The sequence below is a fragment of the Muscardinus avellanarius genome, assembly GCF_963383645.1.
Source record: "Muscardinus avellanarius genome assembly, chromosome: 4".
Lineage (NCBI taxonomy): Eukaryota > Metazoa > Chordata > Mammalia > Rodentia > Gliridae > Muscardinus > Muscardinus avellanarius.
Genome location: NC_137789.1, coordinates 99873112 through 99894868, shown reverse-complemented (window position 1 = coordinate 99894868; position 21757 = coordinate 99873112). Strand labels below are relative to the sequence as shown.

Below are 21757 nucleotides of genomic sequence, written 5' to 3'. Positions count from 1 at the left end.
AATATTTGTCTTTACACTTATTATGTGGTTACATTTTTTGATATCTAAAAGTTTTTTATAATTGATGAAAATGAAATTTGCAAGTAGTTCTTAGAAATATTAGTCAGAGAGTATAAATTCTGAGAGGACAATTCTCCAGCCAAAAGGACTGAAAGAACAAACATAAAGCTAAGAAACTGCTAAAGTGTAGTTGAGGACAAGCAAACCAATAGCAAGTAAGAATTCAAGAAGATCATCATTTGGTTGAACCAAGGAACAACTAGTTCTTACATAGGGATTACTGGCTTTTTGAGACACTCTATTTGCCAACAACAAAAAATTGTTTCCAGGGATAAGTTTAATCCTTAAGAGGAACAACTTAAAGATATTTCAGGGAAGAAAAATGTTTTACTGTAATGTATATAATCTATGTATATTAAGTTATCTAAGTTTCTTTGCTCCCATATTTAAAATTCTTAGATTAAATCTTAGATACTCAGATTTATATGGGCAAAAACAGGCCAGTGCTTTTCTATCTGCAAGCTGCTGGCAACTTTTTTAAAAGATTAAATAAAAAAGAGAAAGAATATGGGAATATCATATGCCCTAAGAGAAAATATTGTTTCATTAATCTTTTATCTGAATCTAACATGCATATGTGCATTTGGGTTATAAATATATACTTTCATTCAATAATTACATAGTAGGTTGTGATAAAAAATGAACTTATAGTCACTTGTCAAATGGTTTGTGGAATATCTCCGCGATGTTACAAGAGGAGGAGGATATAAGTAAATATTAATCTGATTCTTAATGTAATTCTGGTGAATACAATTATTACTACAATATAAATTTAGAAACCAGACAATTTTACATTAAAAAATTGCCAGACTATTAAGACATATGTAGAGGAATTTATGTTATTGGGGGAAAATTAAAATCATTTTACCCCTTCCCATCTAAGCCTCATTAGGCACAGTAAGAAATAGGTATTATTAAAATATGCTTTTTGAAACATCAAGTATTCCAGCATTCTTATACATATATGCTTTGGCAAGATCTTCCAAAAGCAATTATTTTTCTTAAATTTTCCTACTAAGAGGTTGGTTATGTATCATTCTAAATTTTATACAGATGGAAATTAAAGTAGAAAACTATACCAATGCCAGCTAATATGAACAAAAGCCAAAGTCCCTGCTGATAGCTGGAATAATCTAAGTCAAATGTAAATTATTTTTTGCTAACCTAAAAAAATTAATCTAAAATGAGAAGATAAGTATCATGAAAAAGATAATAGAAGCCAGATGTGGTTGCACACTTGTAATCCCAGTACTTGGGGGCTGAGACAGGAAGATCATGTAGGTTCGAAGCCAGCCTCAGCTACTTAATGAGGCTCTCAGCAACTTAGACCCTGTTTTCAAACAAAATATCAAATAGGTCTGGGAGTGTAGTCCGGAGGTAGAAGGCCCCTGGGTTACATCCCCAGTACCACACACACACACACACACACACACACACACACACACACGATATGTATGTATGTATGTATGTATGTGTGTGTGTATATATATTAAAAAAGGATAATAGAAACTCAGGAAAAGAAATAATTGTCGAATTTTTCAGAGAAAAAAAAAACCAAAGTTCTTAAAACTAGGAACTTTCCTTTATTTCGAAACATTTTCCTAGTTATTCTTAAATTGAGCATGAACATTTTTGGCCAACGTAGAGTTCTAAAGTGACCAGCATTAACTATTCCATATAAACATTATTTCAATCTCTGCATATTTAGAAAGGCTATCTTTTCAAACTAAAAGGTCCTATAACTTAAAAACCAAAACATATTACATTACCCTTAGTGGAGACAAAGTTGAGCCCACCTGGCTTCTGTATTGGGAAGAACAACACAGTGCACTCAAACCAGTGTTCAGAGGGCATCAGTAGGCACTTTCTAATCAAACAGATTATAATGAGAAGCCCTCCACTCTGTCTTTGATTACATATACAATTTACTTTTCCAAAAATGAACACAGGTAATTACACACTGAATAAATTTGAACACAAATATCTCCCTGATTATAAGTTTCATGTAGGAAAAGGTGAGATCTTATACCAAAACCCACTGGAAAATGACTGGATTTACCTATAATTTCATACCATTCTTCTCTATGTTTTATCATTAAAAAGAATAAGACAACTTTGTCAGTATACTGCATCAGCTGTTTTGGGGCTGAGTCCTTAAAAATGTAATAGTTTGAAAGGAATCTCTCAAGCTCAGTAAGTACTACCAAAAAGGGTAAAAACAAGTCCTCTGGTTACTACTTCCACAAATAGGGTCTTACAAATGCCAACAATCAAATCCCAGGGTCAGTTTTCTTAACTTTGTAGACCACGAAAACTTTCTAAGGAAAAAACTCTGTGTGTGTGTGTGTGTGTGTGTGTGTGTGTGTGCGCGCGCGCGCGCGTGTGCATGCGTGTGTGTGTGTGTGTGTGTGTGTGTGTGTGTGTGTGTGTGTGTTTTTCCCCAGGTGGCTAACACATTCATTTAAACTCTACAGAACTAAAACTTTCTTTTTGCTAGCCTGAAAATGCAGAGAAAGAGGTTGGATCTAGAAAGTCAAAAGACAGATCATAAACATAGCATTACAGGAGTGCTGCTCATAGTTCAAAAAGAAAATGCAGGACTGGTGTGTTGGCTCATGCTTATAATCCCCAGTTTGGGAGGCGGAGACAGGATTGTGCTGGTTCGAAGCCAGCCTCACTGGCTGAAGAGACCCTGTTTCCAAATAAAAATATAAAAAATAGGTGTCTGAGAGTGTGGCCCTGAGGTAGAAGGGTTTCCAGGAACCCCAGTAGCACCAAAAAAAAAAAAAAAAAAAAAGAGGGAAAGGAGAAAAAGCACTTGAAAATATCTGAGGGCCAGTAACTCATGGAAGGGACAAGAAAATCCTAAAACTATACAAGTCAAGAAACTAGCAATATGGGTGTTTTTGAGAAACATGTTTACAAAGAAAATCTAATCAGATGTGGTGGCACACACCTGTAATCCCAGTATTTGGGAGGCTAAGACAGAAGAACTACAGGTTCATTGCCAGCCTCAGAAACTTAGTGAAGCCCTCTGCAACATAGTAAGACCTTGTTTCAAAATAAAAAATAAAATAGGACTGAGGCTGTAGTTCAAAGGTATAATGCCTCTGTATTCAATCCCTAGTACAACAAGAAGGGGAAAAAGCAAATCTAAAACTTTATGTAAAATACAGAGTATTTAACCCTGAACTTCCAATTCCATTTTCCAGCTAGCTGAGGGGGAAGAAAGAGGGTGTGGGTGGGGGCTCTGAGTAGAGAAAAAAGACAGGCTTCAGTAAGTACAAAAGTAGATGGGTAATTCCGAGTTAAATCTGTCAAACCATGCAGATTACTGGCTATCAGACTAACAGTATATTATCATTTTCTGTAACAGTTCTTTGAAATATCAGATTAATTCACTAAGAATTTACTAAGATTCTTTATGTGCTAGGATTCTTTAAGTGGAGGAGAAAGGATATAAGTTATTTGAAGACAGAAGCTTAAGGAGAGTTTATAAAAGTAATGAGAGATTATTTCTGTTCTCGTTGCTTTCACTAAATAAACTTGCTACCATATAAATTGTTATAATGCTCTACTAAAGTGCAAAAGGAAAAGAGAAGTAAAAAAGATGGAATTCATGTTGACACATAATAATTTGACTAATAAAAATTTGCCCTGAGCCCGGCATGGTGGCGCCAGCTTGTAATCCCCGCACTTGGGAAGCAGAGACAGGAGGATCACGCTGGCTTAGGAGACCCTGTTTCCAAATAAAAATGTAAAAATAGGTCTAGGAGTGTAGCCCAGAGGTAAAAGGGCTTCCAGGAACCCCAGTACCACCAAAAAAAAAAAAAAAAAAATTGCCTTGATAAATCACAATCCTAAGTACTTCAATTTTCCCTTTTGAACGTTTGATACATTAAGATAAAGCCAATTAATGAAAAGATTGATATGAATCATAAATCAGGACAAATTCATGGAGAAGGCTTTAAAGTGACTCTGATTGACTATACTTACATATTTTTCATTAATATTAGCTTTTGGGGGTGACTTTTCAAAAAAGATAAAATATAACCAACTTACCAGGTATACCAAGTATATAATATAATATAATTAATATACTGTTTTGGAAAGTAGATTTAAAAATTTAAAAACTTAAGGTCAAACAATTACAAAATCATTAGAAATGTTAGTAAACACCATGCATATTCAAAAGCCATTTCCTCTGCTCTGTAAAGCAGCTGATAAATTACAGACATATTAGTTCTTAAAATTAACCTTGAGAAAACAATTGAAAAACTCTTTTAGACAGTGAAACATAACCGTTGATTAGGAAACATTTGAAGAAATGTGCAATGGTCTAGTAAACCTGCTCCCTCAACATTATGCATCTGCCCATCACAATTATTATGGATAGTGTCATAATACCTATTTATTAAATATCATTTTGAAAAATAACTAGATAAAAATCAATTTAATTTGCATATCTCAAGTGTCTGAAAGAAGAAACTGTATTTTAAGACAGATGCGGGTCACTGGCAACAGGTTTAAACAGTATTAGAATGAAATTAACCTCCGACAGCTTTCATAAGGCCAAAAGTACAGGTCTGTTTACATGCAGTCAAAACAACTGTTAAGAGAGGAGACCACAGGGCGTGCTGATTTAGCACATGCCTGCTGATCACTGGGATGGGAAAAGGGGTACTGGGGAAGAAAGGTCATGCAGAAGGAAAATACCATGAAGGGGAAGCCAGAGCAGGATAGGAGTGAGAGACACAGACTCACTCTGTCTGCGGTGCGGTGGAACAGTCCGTGGGATCCCCTGGAAGGAGCCCTGCCAAGAAGAGAAGGAGGGAGAATACCCACCCTGTGCAGAGAGAGAGATGGGGTGGGAGGTATAATAAAAAAAGGAACCAAAAATAGAGAAACCAAAGTCATACTTTTTGTTTTGTAAATAACACAAAACAACAGTTAATGAAAAGACAGATTTCACTTTTTAAAATACAGGCAGCTCAAATTACTAAAAATACATCATAATCCAAACCTAATTTTTGTCAAATAATTTTAAGAAAAAAATTGTTTCCTCTAATATTTGTAGTTAACGTACAAGAAGTAATCATCTCTTTGGTATGTAATACATTAACCGAACATTCATTATCATGTATCTCTTTAAAGGTATGAATTCTAGTTTTTTGCTGAGAAGGAAGGAAGTTTGAAGGCAACGCAGACTTTAGGTATTAAACACACAGAAAATACATTGATTTATGCATCAGACAATCAAAAGTTACCACATAAATATTTAAAAAATTTTTAGGTCACAGGCTTTGAGAGGATTAGAAGTAAAATAAGAATATTAGTTGAAGTTAGCAGAACCAACATAGCACTCAAAAGACTTAAGATGTTGTAACCCAAGTCCTTTATTAAAAGAAAGAAAAAAAAAAAAAAACATGGTGTCCAGGCCACAGGTTATTCACACATTCTTTTTAATTTGCGTAACTTATAGCTTTCTCAGATTTAGCTATTTTAATAATTGATTATCAGTATTAGACTACATATGGAATGTCATTTACTTAAATTTCCTTATCTTCCAAACAAAAATAAGCCTTTAAGAAATAAAGTAACCATGAAATGTCACAAATGTCACCAGTTTGGGTCTCATATCTGCTATATCCAGTCTCCTTTTAATCAAAAGATGTCCACAAATAAAACTATACACTCTTATAGTCAAGAAAAACAAGCATATAAATTGTCATCATCACACCCAGTTAAATTGGCAAAAGAAAGAATGTATAATTTTCAAGCCAATTAATCTTACCATAAATAACACTATTAGAAAATTATTAATATAGGCTATTGATGTTTACAGATATCATGAATACTGTTCCACATTAAAAATTTCCCCACCTCTGTATCAATACTTCTTGGCTTAGTGAGGTACAATCATATTTCTTTAAATTTAGAAGTAAGCCTACATTGCTCAGTTAAAGATGATGAGGGGGAAATAGAGCTATAAAGAAGGGAAACAGAATTAATTGCCTTTTGAATATTTTAGAAAATACATACCTGTCTTTTTAAAGTTTTATATTTTCTTAACTAATTTAGTCATGGAATTTTGCCAAAACAGCATAGAAAATATTTAATAGAGGAGTGACCTTTTTTCCTCTTCATAGATATTAGCTGCTACAACTCTATTTTGATGTTCCAGAAATTTTGGTTTAAAGATTTCACACACACAAAAAGTCCCTGTGTATTTAACCAGGACCCACCCACTGCACTGGATAAAGAATCTTCTGGAGGAAGACTTTAAGATATGCTAAGAGTGATCATAGATTTCTTCATCAAACAAGTTCCCTCAGCAGGTTTGTGGAAATAGCAGCAACCTGGACTCCTGGACCTGTTTTTCCTTGGATCTTTCACAGCCCTATAACTTTGAAAGTCACTAATCTCTGAGCCTCAGTTTCCATATTTGTCATGTTTAATTCAGCGTGATTCATCCTTATGAACCCTCTCACAGTTCTTATGATTTAGTTACTCAAATTATCTGTCCCTATCCTTATTCTAGAGTCACTGTTGTCTTTAATTTTATAACTCTATTGATATGACATTTAAAACAACCAATTTTATATTAAATTGGCTCTCCTGCTAAATCATTAATTCATGACATAACTTAAGTATTTGTCAAAGTATTTAAAAACTGGCAGGAGTTTTAAAAGGCATTAAATGTTCAATCTTCTCTAATTTATTCTTCCTCGGCATATAGGGAACTATTGGTTTAAACTGAATTAAACATTTTTAAGTTTATCTAGAGAAAGAGCATCGGTCTGTCCTGGTCACATATTATAAGCACCTAAGAAACCTAAAAAACAGCCGGGCGTGGTGGCGCACGCTTGTAATCCCCGCGCTTGGGAGGCGGAGACAGGAGGATCGCGCAGGTTCGAAGCCAGCCGCGTGCGCTGGCTTAGGAGACCCTGTTTCCAAGTAAAAATGTAAAAATGGGTCTGGGAGTGTAGCCCCGAGGTAGAAGGGCTTCCAGGAACCCCAGTACCACCAAAAAAAAAAAAAAGAAACCTAAAAAACAAAAACAATACCACGTTTATTTCCCAACAAATCACAGGCAGTGGAACAGGCCTGAGCAGGAGAGGAAAAGAGACAGTTTTGTGAAATAACTGAGTACCTCTGCCAGCCACTGCCAAGGAGCACCATCTCTTAGCTGACTAGACAATTATTTAACACCTGGGCTTATATCTATAAAGGCAAAGAAAGCTATTCATTTTACTTCTGCCCCTTAAAATTTCTCTCTCCACTTCTCTAGCCATCTGTCAAAATCCTATTCAGTCTCACTAGCATATTTCAAATGTATTTCCTAAAAAAGTTTTACTCTCACTTAATATATGATTATACTTATTTTTATAAACATTCATAGCTCTAAAAATTCCTGTTTTAAGAATTCTTTCTTCCCCTTTTTTATTTTTTATTATTATTTTTTTATTTTTTATTTGTATTTTTTGGTGGTACTAGGGATGGAAACCTTCTACCTCCGGGCTACACTCCCAGACCTATTTTATATTTTATTTGGAAACAGGGTCTCTTAAGCCAGCAAGGCTGGCTTCAAACCTGTGCAGTCCTCCTGTCTCTGCCTCCCAAGCGTGGGGATTACAAGCGTGCGCCACCATGCCCGGCTTTCTTCCCCTTTTTAAACTTTGATTTGTTTATTTTTCTAAAATTCTTTTACTAAATACCCTGAGAATAATAGCTTTTTTCACTTTTCTAGGCATCAATTGTTGTTTCTATTCCATATAAATCAAGTGATTTATATGGAATAGAAACAACATATCAGCATTTCATAGAAAAAGAAATTCCAGGTCCAGAATAAGATGGAATAGTCAGGCCTCTTCCTTTTCCTGCTACTAAGTAATGTTATTTTTAGAGTTTATATAAAACAAAAAGAGTATATATAAAACAAAAATATTAAATATGAAGAGCATATATAAAACAAAAAAGTCTGAAAGGTAGAGAGAAAAGCCAGTCTAGCTAGGGACCTTGGGACTTGAAGAAAACCATAGTAAGGAATTCCCATGTTTTTTTTTTTTTTTTCTTGTTTAATACATCTTAAGCTGGGTGATGAAGAAACTAGCACCCAGAAATGCCAATAAACACAAACAAACAAAAGATCTATACCCTTTAGCCAAAAGTCCAGGAAAGGGTAGCCCAGCTATACAGATGACTTGGACATGTGTTCCTAACCCTTCTATCAAGCCATTCCAACTGTGTCTTCAGTCTTTGCCTGGCTGTTTCACTATCTTATGTAGTTCTTAAAATGTAAATAAAAATATTTAAGACTCTTATAAAAGGTTAAGGGGAAGGAATTTCAAAATAAATAAGGTTCTATAATTAATAGACTATATATCCATATATATATATATTACATATATGTACTACATATATACACACAACAACTGTAAGATCCAGAGGTATACTCATAAAACTATATATAAATTAAAATGGAATTTTTTTGGGGGGAAAAGATAAAAGTAAAACACAAAAAGCAAGAAAAAGCAAAAAAATAAAAAATAAAAAAGACAAAAGAAAACAAGAAAGAAAAATGGCAGATGTAAACCCTAATACAATAATTACTTTAAATATAAAGGTCAAATTATAGTAATTAAAAGACAGACTGACAGTAAATCATAACTCAATTGTATGTGGACTATAAATTTATTTTATATGTAATAACATAGGTATTTTTAAAAAGACAAAAATATAACATGTGAAAAATCAAAAGAAAGCAAGACTGCAAAAAAGTGCTACACTAATGATTAACAGATGTGTTCAACAGGGTGTGGTGTACATATCCCATAGTTTTGTAATAAGCACACACACACACACAAAGGTGTGTTCAAAGAAGGCTTTGACTGAAGGACACTGACATTCCACTGCTTTGAATTATGAGGAGCTCTTATTTGTTTAGAAATTTGGAGATTGGGTAAAAAAAATTGTATTATTTTAGAAATATTAATGTTATTTATTTTTCAGTCCTGAGGATCCTGCACATGCTAGGAGAGCTATGCCACTGAGCTACATCCGTAGTCCTATTGTAACTTTCAAAGGAACCAAACCCACTGGGTGTAAGACACTAAAGAGAAATTTTCTAGGGAAAAAAAATCACATGATCAATTCAATAGATACTGAAAAGCACTTGACAAAATCCAAAATCCATTTATGCTAAAAGCACGGCCAAGAACTGGAATAAAAGGAACATAAATCAACAAAATAAAGGCAATCTATAATAAGCCCTCAGCCATCATATTAAATGGAGAAAAACTGAGAATTCCACCTGAGAAACAAGACAAAGATGTCCATTATTACCACTTTTTTTAAAGGGTTTCCAGGAACCCCACTACCACACAAACAAAAAAAGCAATCATAAAAAATCAGAAGCTTGCCAGGCATGGTGGTACACGCTTGTAATCCCCGTGCTTGGGAGGCAGAAACAGGAGGATTGCACAGGTTTGAAGCCAGCCTCGCTGGCTTAAGAGACCCTGTTAACAAATAAAAACAATATAAAATAGGTCTAGGAGTATAGCCTGGAGGTAGAAGGTTGTCTAGGAACCCCAGTACCACCACCAAAAAAAAAAAAAAAAAAAAAAAAAAATCAGAATCTTTTTCAGAAAACACTCCCACTCAGGATATTAAGCAAAAAAATAAAATACTTAGTAATAAACTTAACCAAGGAGGTAAAAGGCCTCTACAAAGAAAATTATAAAACATTGAAAAAATAAAGAACTTAGAAGATGAAAAGATCTTCCATGTTCGTGGATAAGCAGAATAAATATAATCAAAATGGACAAACATCCAAAAGTAATATACAAACTCAACACAATATCCATTAAATTACAAGATCATTCCTCAAAGAAATGGGAAAATTTGGAACAACAACAAAAAACCAGCATAGCCACAATAGTTCTCAGCAACAAAAATCATGCAGGAGGAATCAGAATATTTACTTTATACTACAAAGCCATAGTAATAAAAGCAGCATGGCACTGGTACAAAAACAGATACATAGACCAATGGAGCAGAATAGAAGACTCAAACAAATCTGTACACATACAACCGACTGATTTTTGTCAAAGGTGCCAAGAACATTCACTGGGAAAAGGAGAGCCCATTCAGCAAATGATGTTGGCAAAACTGGTTAACCATATGAAGAAAAATGGAAATTAATCCCACTTTCTCACCCTGCACAAAAGTCAATTCAAGATAGATCAAAGACTTGAAAATTAGACCAGAGACTTTGAGGCTCTTTAAAGAGGGCATAGATCCAACACTGTAACACATAGGCACAGGTAAAAAAAAAAACTTTCTCAAAAAGACCCCAAAGGCACAAGAAACAATATGTGGCAAAGGTGAATCAATACATGGGATTGCATGAAACTTAAGAGCTTCTTTCAGCAAAGGAAACTATCAAGAACCTCAACCAAGAGCCAACAGAATGGGAGATTTTTGCCACCTACTTCTCTGAGAGAGGACTAATTTCTAGGCTATACAGATAACTCAAGAAACTTAGCACTAAGAAAAGAAATAATCCAATCAAAAAATAGGCAAGGGAACTAAATAGAAACTTCACACAAGAAGAAATTCACATGGCCAATAAATGCATGGAAAAAATGCTCATCATTAGCAATCAGAGAGATACAAATTATAACTACCTTGAGATTTCACCTAACTTCGACTAGAATGGAAATCATTTAAAACACAAACTACAACAAATGCTGGCAAGGATGTGGAGAAGTAGGAACTCTAATACATTGTGGGTGGGATTGCAAATTAGTAATAACCACTTTGGAAAACAGTATGGAGGATCCTCAGAAGAATGGGAACTGAACTTGCCATATGATCCATCAATACCACTTCTGGGTATCTACCCAAAAGAATGGAAAGCAAACTACCAAACTAATGCATGTGTATCTATGTTCATAGCTGCATTCACCACTGCTGAACTATGGAACCAGCCAAGATGTCCATCAACAGATGAATAGATTATAAAACTTTGGGATATGTACACTATGGAATTTTACTCAGCCATAAAAGGAAACACAATTACATCATTTACAGGGAAATGGATGGAACTGGAGAACATTATGCTAAGTGAGATTAGTCAGTCACAAAAAAATAAGAAATCAGATGTTCTACCTAATATGTGAAAGCTAAGGAGAAATGGGTCATAGGAGGAACTCTAGATGAAAAAGGGGATACTATAGATGAGCAAATAAGGCGACCTGAGTGTATGGAAGGGGGGAAAGGGGAAAGAGGGAAATTCTCTAATGTTCACTATGTACATTAACAAACATATCAATCACTAAACCAAACATGAGAGGAGGGTAAGGGAGGCAATGGTGCAAGAATTAAGGGCTAATTGGGTGATGTATGCATGTATGCCTCCACCATCCTGTACTACATTAAGATGTAAGACTGCAAACCAGGCGTAGTTGCACATGCTTGTAATCCCCACATTTGGGAGGCAGAGCCAGAAGGATCGTGCAGGTTTGAAGCCAGCCTTGCTGGCTTAAGAGACCCTGTTTCCAAATAAAAAATATATTAAAAAAATAAGTCTGGGAGTGTAGCCTAGAGGTAGAAGGGTTTCCAGGAACCCCAGGATCACAAAAAAAAAAGAAAGAAAGAAAGAAAGAAAGAGAGAAAGAAAGAAAGAAAGAAAGAAAGAAAGAAAGAAAGAAAGAAAGAAAGACTGCAATGCACCAATAAAAATTTTAAAAAATATGTTTTTATGGACTGCTAAGACCACTCACTGCCACACAGTGCAAACCAGGGCTTTCACTTTATTCTCTCAGGGAAGTAAGCCCTTATCATGATCTCTTGCTAATACCAACTGCTTCTGTCCTCCTTTCCCAAAACTAATACCTTGTTTGTGTTCCTTTTAGTCAGTCACTTTGTTTCCTGTAGCCACTGAAAAGGGAGAGAACTAAGATATTACCCATAAGTAAGAAAACCTGGTTTTTCACATAAGACTGTTGTAAACAATTTGTGCAAGTACATGCACAAGTCACTTTCTCAGTTTCAGCTTCTTTGTAGAAAGAGTGACATTAATGTCATGCAGGCATCTAGAAGTCTGAAACCACATCTTCAAATATACACTCCCAGATTAAAATAGGGGTTGGCATTGAGTGGGCACACATCCGTCTCCTGAATACAAAAGTGAATGTCTGCTTTTCTTCCTTTCCTCTGTTCTAATTTTTTTTTTTTTTTGTGGTACTGGGGTTCCTGGAAGCCCTTCTACCTCCAGGCTACACTTCCAGACCTATGTTATATTTTTTTTTATTTGGAAACAGGGTCTCTTAAGCCAGCGAGGCCAGCTCCGAACCAGCGTGATCCTCCTGTCTCCGCCTTCTAAGCGCAGGGATTACAAGTGTGCGCCACCACACCTGGCTCTGTTCTTCTATTTTATTTCTTCATCTCACTTCCTGTTGGTTGTCTACTTCAGAGATCATATTTGTATCTACCAGGGAATACCAAAATCCCTTTGGACAAATCAATTTAAAAAATTGCACTAATACATTCAAATTTCCATTGTTCTAATAGTACAGGGGCCAACTACTCTCTGCCCTTTAGCAGGATCTGAACGAGGTATCCATTTTATTTTTTGGTTTTTCATGTTTCTTTCTATCTCGTCAATGGCTGCCAACAAATCCTACAGGAATGATCCTCTCCCTCCATCATCCCTTTCCATCTTGAATTGCAGTCTTCATGTCTAGAAAATGTTCAGAGGAGATTCCCACATATCCCTCACACATAGGGTTCTGTAATCAAGTGATTAAGGCAGAAAGACAGTTGAATTCCCCCAAGAAATTATAAGAATTGAGGCTCAGACAATAACTTTCAACTTTTTCAAAGGCTTACCTAGACAAGAATATTTTATTTACACTAAGTTTAGGGTTTTTTTTTTTAAATAACATGTCTTCATTCCCAAAATTACTGCCTAACAAACTAAAAATGCCAAAGAAGTATCACACTACATCTCCACATTTCCATCATAGAAATTTTGTTTAAAAAATGTGAATAATTGCTAAGAAAAATATTTTAAATGTAGCTTTTTACAAGAAAAGACAATCATTGTAATTATAGTAAATAATTTTGAAATGAAGACCAAAGAGCAATATTTATATATGTATATGCTAAACTCAGTATGTAATTTCATATTTTAAAATGACTGCTTAAGTAAATATCATTTTTATTTGGTTAAATATTTGGTTTATTCATTTAACAAAATAAATAGAACTTAGTAAAACTACTTTTTTTTTTTTTTTTTTGCGGGTCTGGGGGTGGAACCCAGGGGCATTCGACCTCCGAGCTACAGCCCCTTCCTTATTTTATTTTATTCTTTATTTTGAAACCCAGTCTCACTGAGTTGCAAAGGGCCTCACTAGGTAGCTGAGGCTGTCGGCAAAACACGATCCTCCAGTCTCAGCCTCTCAAATGCTGGGATTACAAGCATGCACAACCATGCCCGGCTAAAACTACTTTTATAATAACTCCTGGATTACTATAAAATTTCAGCTCTATACTAAGTTTTAACATTAACTTCAAGCCAACAGCATGTACTTATGATTGCCTAACTATACCTTCCCATCTCTTTGTCTTTACTTGTACTATTCCTTTTATCAGGGATATTCTTCCGGAACATTTTAGTCAGCAAAACCTCTCATCTTCCAATGCTCCTCAAGTGTGCTTTTGGGACAAGAAGCTTTGGACTAGATGTTAGGAGTCCTAAATTATAGTAACTAAGCTCTTTGTTTATTAATAAAAAAAAACTTTAATGGGCAATTCAATGTCTCTAGAATCTTTAATCTATAAAACAAAGGCATTTGACCAGGTGACTCCCTATAATAATAGATAAAAGGGAAAGCTGAAGCTAGGTTTGTCAGAAGTATTACACTAGAAAACTGACCTTCACTTTACCCAAGGTCATGGTAAAATTAACTCAGGAATATATTAATGAATGTACTAGGGTTGTTCTGCACCAGTTACTTTTGTCTAGTGAGGAGGCAGACTAGTATCCAGTTTCCAATAGTGAGGTTCAAAGAGTCAAAAAGAATAATATGAAGTATAAAGACTTTCATGAAAATGGAACTTCTCATGCTTGATGGAATTGCCAATCTATTTAGTAAGACACAGAACCCCGATGGGAAAACTGAAAAAATGTGCAAATAGTAAATGCCCATTTAGAAAAAGGGACAATCTTTTATTTTTCAGTTGCTTTCGAACAGCTAGAACTCCACACCCATTAAAAAGAATTCTATACCATCTATTTGTCTTTTGCTTTCTAGGATTCTACCTTCATCTTCTTTACTAAGCTTCTTGATCCTTCCAATTACTTTCCCAATCTTCTGAATAGCATAAAATTTACAGCAGTTTATATCAATGCATCACCATTTCCTTTAAAAAAAATGCTTATAAATGGAGAATCCTATTTATCTGTGTATTTCCTTCTTTAATTTCACAGTTTTACTTCAAGAGCTTAATATCTAACATGAGAAATAACCAAACTTTTGCAAAATGAATTAATTCTTACCATCATACTATACAAAGAATACAAAAATATTTACTTCTTACATGAAAATAAAGAAAATAACTACTTTATAAACATTAAAGGCCTATAGTTAAGCTGTGATGAGCTGGGTTGTTTGCTTCATTAACCATTATATTTCCCTATTCATCTGTGTTACTAGAATTCTGCTGCTAAATATGTAAATCAAGAAAAGGAGTCAAGGCTGGCTTATCAGGTATTCTCTTAATAAATGTCTTTTGTCTGGCCCCATACAACAGGGTAACGATGACTGATGGTCATATGATAATTCTCTTGCTCATATTGTGAACTGAATTCCGAGGAGCTTAGATTAAATGATAGTCAGGGTATTTTTAAGCACTAAATATCTTTTGAAATATAACATTTTTTTGAAAACAACATAAGCACAAAGAATAGATGGCTACTTTCTACTGTCTAGAAGAAATCATATACTAACTCTACCTAAAATATAACCTTTACTATCTGTGTTTGCACCCATTAATGTTTCCTAATACCCTCAATATTTTATAATTACAATAATAAAATGTATTTAGAAAAGTTTCAACAGAAAAAATATGCTATATCATATAACTTCAAAGTGTTATATGCTACTAAGGCAGAATGATTCCTATTTGACATCTTTTAGGGCATGTGAAAATGCTACTTTCATAAAAACATGCAATGAATGGAGTAGACAAAATGAGCTACAGTGTGCAGAATGGAAAAGCTATTAAGTGCACATTTGTTTATAGAGGACACAAAGAGAAGCTTTAGAAAGCACATATACATCTAAGAGACAAGAAAAAACACTTACCTAAGAAAAAAATTATACATTGCAAATTAAAAATTATTAGTGATTAGAGTAAAAAGAGCAAAACAAAACAACAAAACAGCAAATTGTAGCAGAGGTGTTTAAGAGTATGTTACTTACAGGAATTCTTCTCCAGGGTGTTTGGGTGTATTTGTCAGCATATGTGCATTTTTCCCCTTTAGATTTTTGGTGGCAGTTACACTGGGTTTCCTGGACAAAATCACAATTTTTTTTTACGATCGTTTAAATCTGTCTATACACACAAGCAAGCAATTACAGGTTCTCCTAAGGAGTACAAGACCAAATCAACAAAAAGTCACACATTAAACTATACTTCTATGACTAATGTGTCTAGAGTAAGTATCAAGGTCTATTCAGTTGCCTGTCATCTTATTCAAGGGTTGGGTTCAAGAGTTAAGCTAGCAAGGCTAGAATTTCAACTATTCCAAACTGTCCTTGCTAATCTCTTATTTATGATTTATATGTATAAACATACATGGCATTAATATATAGGTATAAAATATATGTAGCAATATATAGTATATAACAAATACAAGTACAAAATATGTATTATTTTCCTAAACTACTACACAATCACTGCTGCAGTTTATTAAATGTATTTTTGATGAGACTCTATTGGAATTAAATGTCAACAATTCATATGTCAGGTTGTCTGTTCATGTGCAATGCTATGAAGCCCCTTAAATGATGTGTTGTAACAAGATCCATTTTACCACCTCAATTCACAAATGAATCCTTTACATATGATTCCATTCAAAGACCACTCATTTGTATGACACAACATACCTATCATATAAACTTGGGTCTCTTAAATAATAATCATAGGAAAACCTAAGAAATTTTAGATTATTGCATCAAGGTAAAGTTATATTTCTACTTTAAAAGTATTTACCAATATTAAAAGATTTTAATTGTAATCAGATCTTTTCAAGTTCCTTATAGAAAATAATCAATTAGAAAAAAATCCCTGCAGTATAGATATATTCCTCATTCCTTAAAAATGGAAAAGTCATTCAGAACAAAATTCACTATATAAGCAGGTTAACATAAGATTCTCTTGGAATTCACTGTAATGGCACTTAACTTTCAACGTATCTGGGAGGTATGAAAAGAAGAGAAAATATAGTATAAAACATTTTTAATTAAAAGCATGTTAGTTTTCCACTTTGACTAGAACAATTATAAACAATCCAGGTTTGTTATGGTTTTAAAATGCCACTGCTAGCCTACTAAACCTGAGTTCTATTTTTATGTTGCCAGAAAGATAATTTTGTATTATCAATTTCATAAGACTATTTTGAGAATTCAATGAGAAAAATATATTTAAACTGCCAATATAAACTAATGTGAGGTGAAAATGGACAGGCATTCTTGATATTCCAAAATAAAGTTTGAAGGGTCAAACTTCTATACTTTTCTGTTAAATCCTAAGAGCACTGTGATATGATTTATATCAACACATTTTACATAAAAATACTTCATATAATACAGCATATTCAACACTTTATATGCTCATTTTATGTTTCAAAAAGTTTTGGTGCAAACATAGGTTAGAGTTGAATACATAATTTTTCAAAAACATAAAGCATAGAAGGCTAGAAATGGAAGGGGACACTAAAACCACATAGAAAACCTTCACATTTCAGGTAAGTGCTAAAGAGCTAATGAAATGTGCCTGTTCATTCAGTTCATTAATACTGGAGACAAGAAAAGTCCATTAATTCCTCTCCATGGCTCTTTTGATCACTTTTTTTTTCCTATTAAATGTTTAAGCGAGGATGATTTTCAACACTCAAGTGACATATAATTATATTAGATAAAATAGAAAGCAGTAATCCAAATGTAGAAAAAAATGGAATTAAATGCTAAACTTTTTCTGCACAAATGTCAACTCAAGATGGTCCTAAAAATTAGACCATAAATTTTGAAACTGCTAGAAAAGGACATAGAACCAACATTCCAATATATGGCTATACAGGTAGAAACTTCCTCAATAAGACCCTGAAAGCTCAGGAAATTAAAATAAGAATGAAAGGGATTAAATTAAAAAGCTTCTGCAAAGCAAAGGAAACCATAAAAACCTACCAAAAGAGCCTACAGAATGGGTGAAAATCTTCATTTACCCATTAGACAATGGTCTATACAGAGAGCTTTAAAAGCTTAACTATAAGAAAACAAATAGCCTACTCAATAACTGGGTAACCAAACTGAAGACATTCTTTAAAAAAGAAGAAATAAAAATGGACAAGAAATATACAAGAAAATGTTCAACATCTTTAGCAACCAGGAAAATGCAAATTAAAACTCCACTGAGATTAATCTAATTTCAGTTAGAATGGCAAGCATCAAAAACACAAAAAATAAATTCTGGTGAGGATGTGGGGAAGTAGAAACCTTATTACACTGTTAGTGGAACTGCAAACTAGTACAGCCACTATGCAAACCAGTGTGAAGGATTCTCAGAAGACTCAGAATGGACCTACCATATGACCCAGTGACAGTGCTCCTGGGCATCTTCCAAAAGGAAATTAAAGCAAATACTTGCATATCCATGTTCACAGCAGCACAATTTACAATAGCCAAATTATGGAACCAGCTTAGGTGTCTGTCAACAGATGAATGGACCACAAAACTTTGTTATATATACACAATGGAATTTTACTCAGCCATAAAAAAGAACAAAATTACACCATTAGCAGGAAAATGGATAGAACTCGAGAATATATTAAGAATAGCCAGTCTCAAAAAAACGACTAGATATATGTTTTCCCTTATAAGTGGACACTTTAAAAGATGTTTGGATTTAAGGACAACATCAGATAGGTAAGAAGAGATTCCAAAGGAGTGACTGAGGAGGATTAAAGAAGGGAGGGGAGATGAAGCCTTTGAAGAATGTAACAGTGAAATAATGCTATGTCTGTATATGAAATTACCAATTCCAGTTGCAAAGACATGTATGGGAATGGTGACAGAGGGAAGAGCCAAGAGCTGTGTGCACATAGTTTTCTGATATGCTATATCCCAATATGATGTAAAATTACAATGCATCAAATTAAAAGCTTATCAATTTAAATTTATTTGAAGATGATTTCTATCTCACCATTTATTTACTCTTTATTTCCATATTGAGTTTTTCCAATTTCTCTCTCAAGTATTTAAAATCTTTTTTTTTCAGTACTGTGGATGGAACCCACTATATATTTATATATAAATATATAAATATTTATATAGTTATAAAATATGAGACACGTAACCTTTTTCTGAAGTGTACTAGCTGCAACAATTTCCATGCTTTGCTATTTATGCAAATCTTGAAGCTTACTCAATCTCCTAATGTTTTCTTTCTTCTTTTCCCCTGAAAGCTGGCTGGGTTCTTGCTTTAAAACATAAACAACAGATCTTACTGATTTTCTTTTTAATTTGCTCTTCAGTAGGACCTCGATTTATAATATTAGGTTATTCATTATTCATAAAGTTTATTTGTATCTTTATTCATAATATCTGACATGACGTTCCGCCTGTAATCCTAGTACTTGGGAGGATGAGATGGGAGGATCACAGTTCAAAGACAGCCTTAGCAAGTAGTGAGATGCTCATCAACCTAGTGAGACCCTTTTTCAAAATAAATAGGACTGGGAGTGTAGCTCAGAGGTAGAATGCACCCAGGTTTAATCCCCAGTACCACACATACACTCACAATAAAAAAGAATCTTAAGTGACTATTTACTCAATTTCTATAATCTGACCTCAGTGGCTCAGGGCTAAGTGTATTATATCCTTTATATTCTGAATGAGATCACTATCTAATAATGACTGATTTGCTTTGCTACACCAATTTTTTAACTTCAAATACTGACTATCAAGATGGTCAAATATTTGACTATTTTGATTTCTACGCATTATGCTTTTTTACATCATTAAAAAGTATACTATAACTGAATTCATAGTGTTATATATATTGTTTTCATTAGGACTAATATTTGAACTTATAATAATTATAAAATTATAGTTTCAGAGACCACTCAACATCATCTATAGAGAAAAAACATTTCCTTGGAATCCCCTTCAGCTCATACTTAAACCTAACTACCCAATGTAATTCTTCTCACAGAGAGAAAAAAAATGTCCTATTCTCAACTGCTGAGTGCTCATTTCTTTAAAAATCAAATCTGAATAAAAGCCATTTATCCTACATCAATAAATGAATGTAAGTTGGTAAACTTTAAATACCCTAAATGGAGACCACTGAAACTGAATCAACAAGACTTCTCAAGAGAAGGAGCACATATCAGTTTTGCTGACATTCCATATCTACTGCTGTAAAAACAGCATCTTGACAAGAGAAAGAAACTAGCATTAATTTGACGAGAGCAACAAGAATTGGAAGGAAGCAGAAAGAAAACTGGAAGACAGAAGAGAAAGCAAGAAAGCACCCTGCACATCTCCAATGACTGTGGCCACGGGAGCTGTGGTGGCACTATCTTGCCTCACCATGCCCAGACTGTCAGCATTGTAGCCTCCAGAGATCCCAGCAAAAAAAAAAAAAAAAAAAAAAAAAAAAAAAAAAAACACAGTACCCTCAAGCTAGCTAAGTAAGCAGTTGTAGCTACAACTTCAGTCCATGGTGGCCGAGCTCACAGCATCCTAATGAGATCTAGCACAGTGCTCAGCAACACCATAAGTAAATCAGCCATCCCTGCAGAAGACTGCCCAGCTTGGCTGTAGGGACTTATACAGCAAGGAATAGACTTGACTCACAGGGTGTGAGACTTTGCGGTTCACTCTGGTGAAGGTGGGAATAGAGTCTGCTGTCAGACACAGAAGAGATGCAGATTAACAGACAACCCCCAGGGTTAATCAGGAAAAAAAGGCCTAGCATCCCCAGGGCTCAGAGCCCTAATAGGGCTTCAGGAGATCACCACAGACAACCTAATTGTGGTGGCTGGAGAGAAGTTAGACCAACCCATCCCTAGCTGTGGAGAATGCAAACTCGTACTTATACACTGGGCCTGGTACCAGTGGCACCCACTGCTTATATAGGCAGGAAGAGACAAAGGCTCACTGTAAGTCGAAATCATGAAAACTTGTGCTTAACATTAGATCCAGCCCCAGTTATGCCAGCTGCCTATATAGACTGACAAGGGTCTGAGTGAGATAGGTCCTTTTTGAGAGCTCAGAGATCCAGGCTTGTAGAGGGAAAGATGCACAGTGAGAGATACCATGCCATGGTCCCAATCAGAAGAAGACCAAAAAGGGGGGCTATAAACCGACATCATTACTATAGGTTAAAGAGCAAATAAGAGTGTTTGGAACATGCTCCAAGAACCTATTAGAGAATATGAGCCTTAAACGGCTAAAACAATCTACACAGACCCAGGAGGTCTGCAGAGACCAAGTCTGTTCAGTATTCCTATATTTGTAGGGTTGTATTATTTTGTTATTGTTTTTTGTTGTTTTCTGTTATTTTGTGTGTCTGTGTGTGACATCCCTTTTACAAGTTTCTTCTCTTGTACATATCTAGTCTCTTCTCTCTGTCCCTTTTCTTTTTTTCTTTTCTTTGTCTTATATTAAATCCACTTCATTTAACTATACTAAATACTCTATAGTAGTTACTAGAATCCTACTACATACTTATCTCGAATCTCTACTATATATAACCCTACTAAAACCAAACTTTCATTCTATTTGATCCTATCTGCTACTTTACCCTATTCTTGCATTTACCACTTCATCACCTACCTCCTCATTCAACCTTCACCAATGAATACAACACAACTTGCCATATACCAGCTGATACCTACAGACTGAGAGAAAGCTATTAAAAGCAAGTATGCTTGTATGGTGGCACATGCTTGTAATCTTAGTACTTGGGAGGCTGAAACAGGAGGATCACAGGTTCTTGGCTAGCCTCAGCTACTTAGTGAGGCCCTCTGCAACTTAGTGAGACCCTATTTTAAAATAAAGAATTAAAAAAAAAAGCCTGGAGGTGTAGCTCAGAGATAGAAGGTTCCTAGGTTCAATCTCCAGTACCACAAAGAAAAAAAAAAAAAAAAAGGAGATACAAATTTAAGAAACCTGAAATCACGAGAAGGAGGAAGAGCAAAGAAGCAATGACCTCCACAACCCCACAGTAACAGAACCCAACAACACAGAATTGCAGATCACTGGAACGACAAATTATAAATTTAACAGAAAAAATGATACAGGATTAAAAAAAAAAAACTTTACAGATAGCCTGGAAGAAATAAAGGAACAAATAAACAAAAACTATAACACCCTGAAAAGAAATCAGGAAGAAGCTCTGA

The 21757-nt window shown here is 34.6% G+C and overlaps 1 protein-coding gene across 4 annotated transcripts in view; it reads right to left on the bottom strand.

The window, feature by feature from the left end:
* Positions 1 to 21757, bottom strand: part of CCSER2 (coiled-coil serine rich protein 2) — a gene marked incomplete at both ends in the record, with an annotated part of 108259 nt that overhangs the window by 10004 nt on the left and 76498 nt on the right. For 2 of the 4 annotated variants that reach the window (XM_080695268.1, XM_080695269.1), the window contains 2 exons: positions 4825 to 4906; positions 15552 to 15641. In XM_080695268.1, the coding sequence (XP_080551394.1) occupies positions 4825 to 4906; positions 15552 to 15641 (172 nt within the window). Of the gene's footprint in view, positions 1 to 4776; positions 4907 to 15551; positions 15642 to 21757 lie in introns of all 4 variants that reach the window. The other 2 variants (XM_080695267.1, XM_080695266.1) reach the window with 2 other exon arrangements.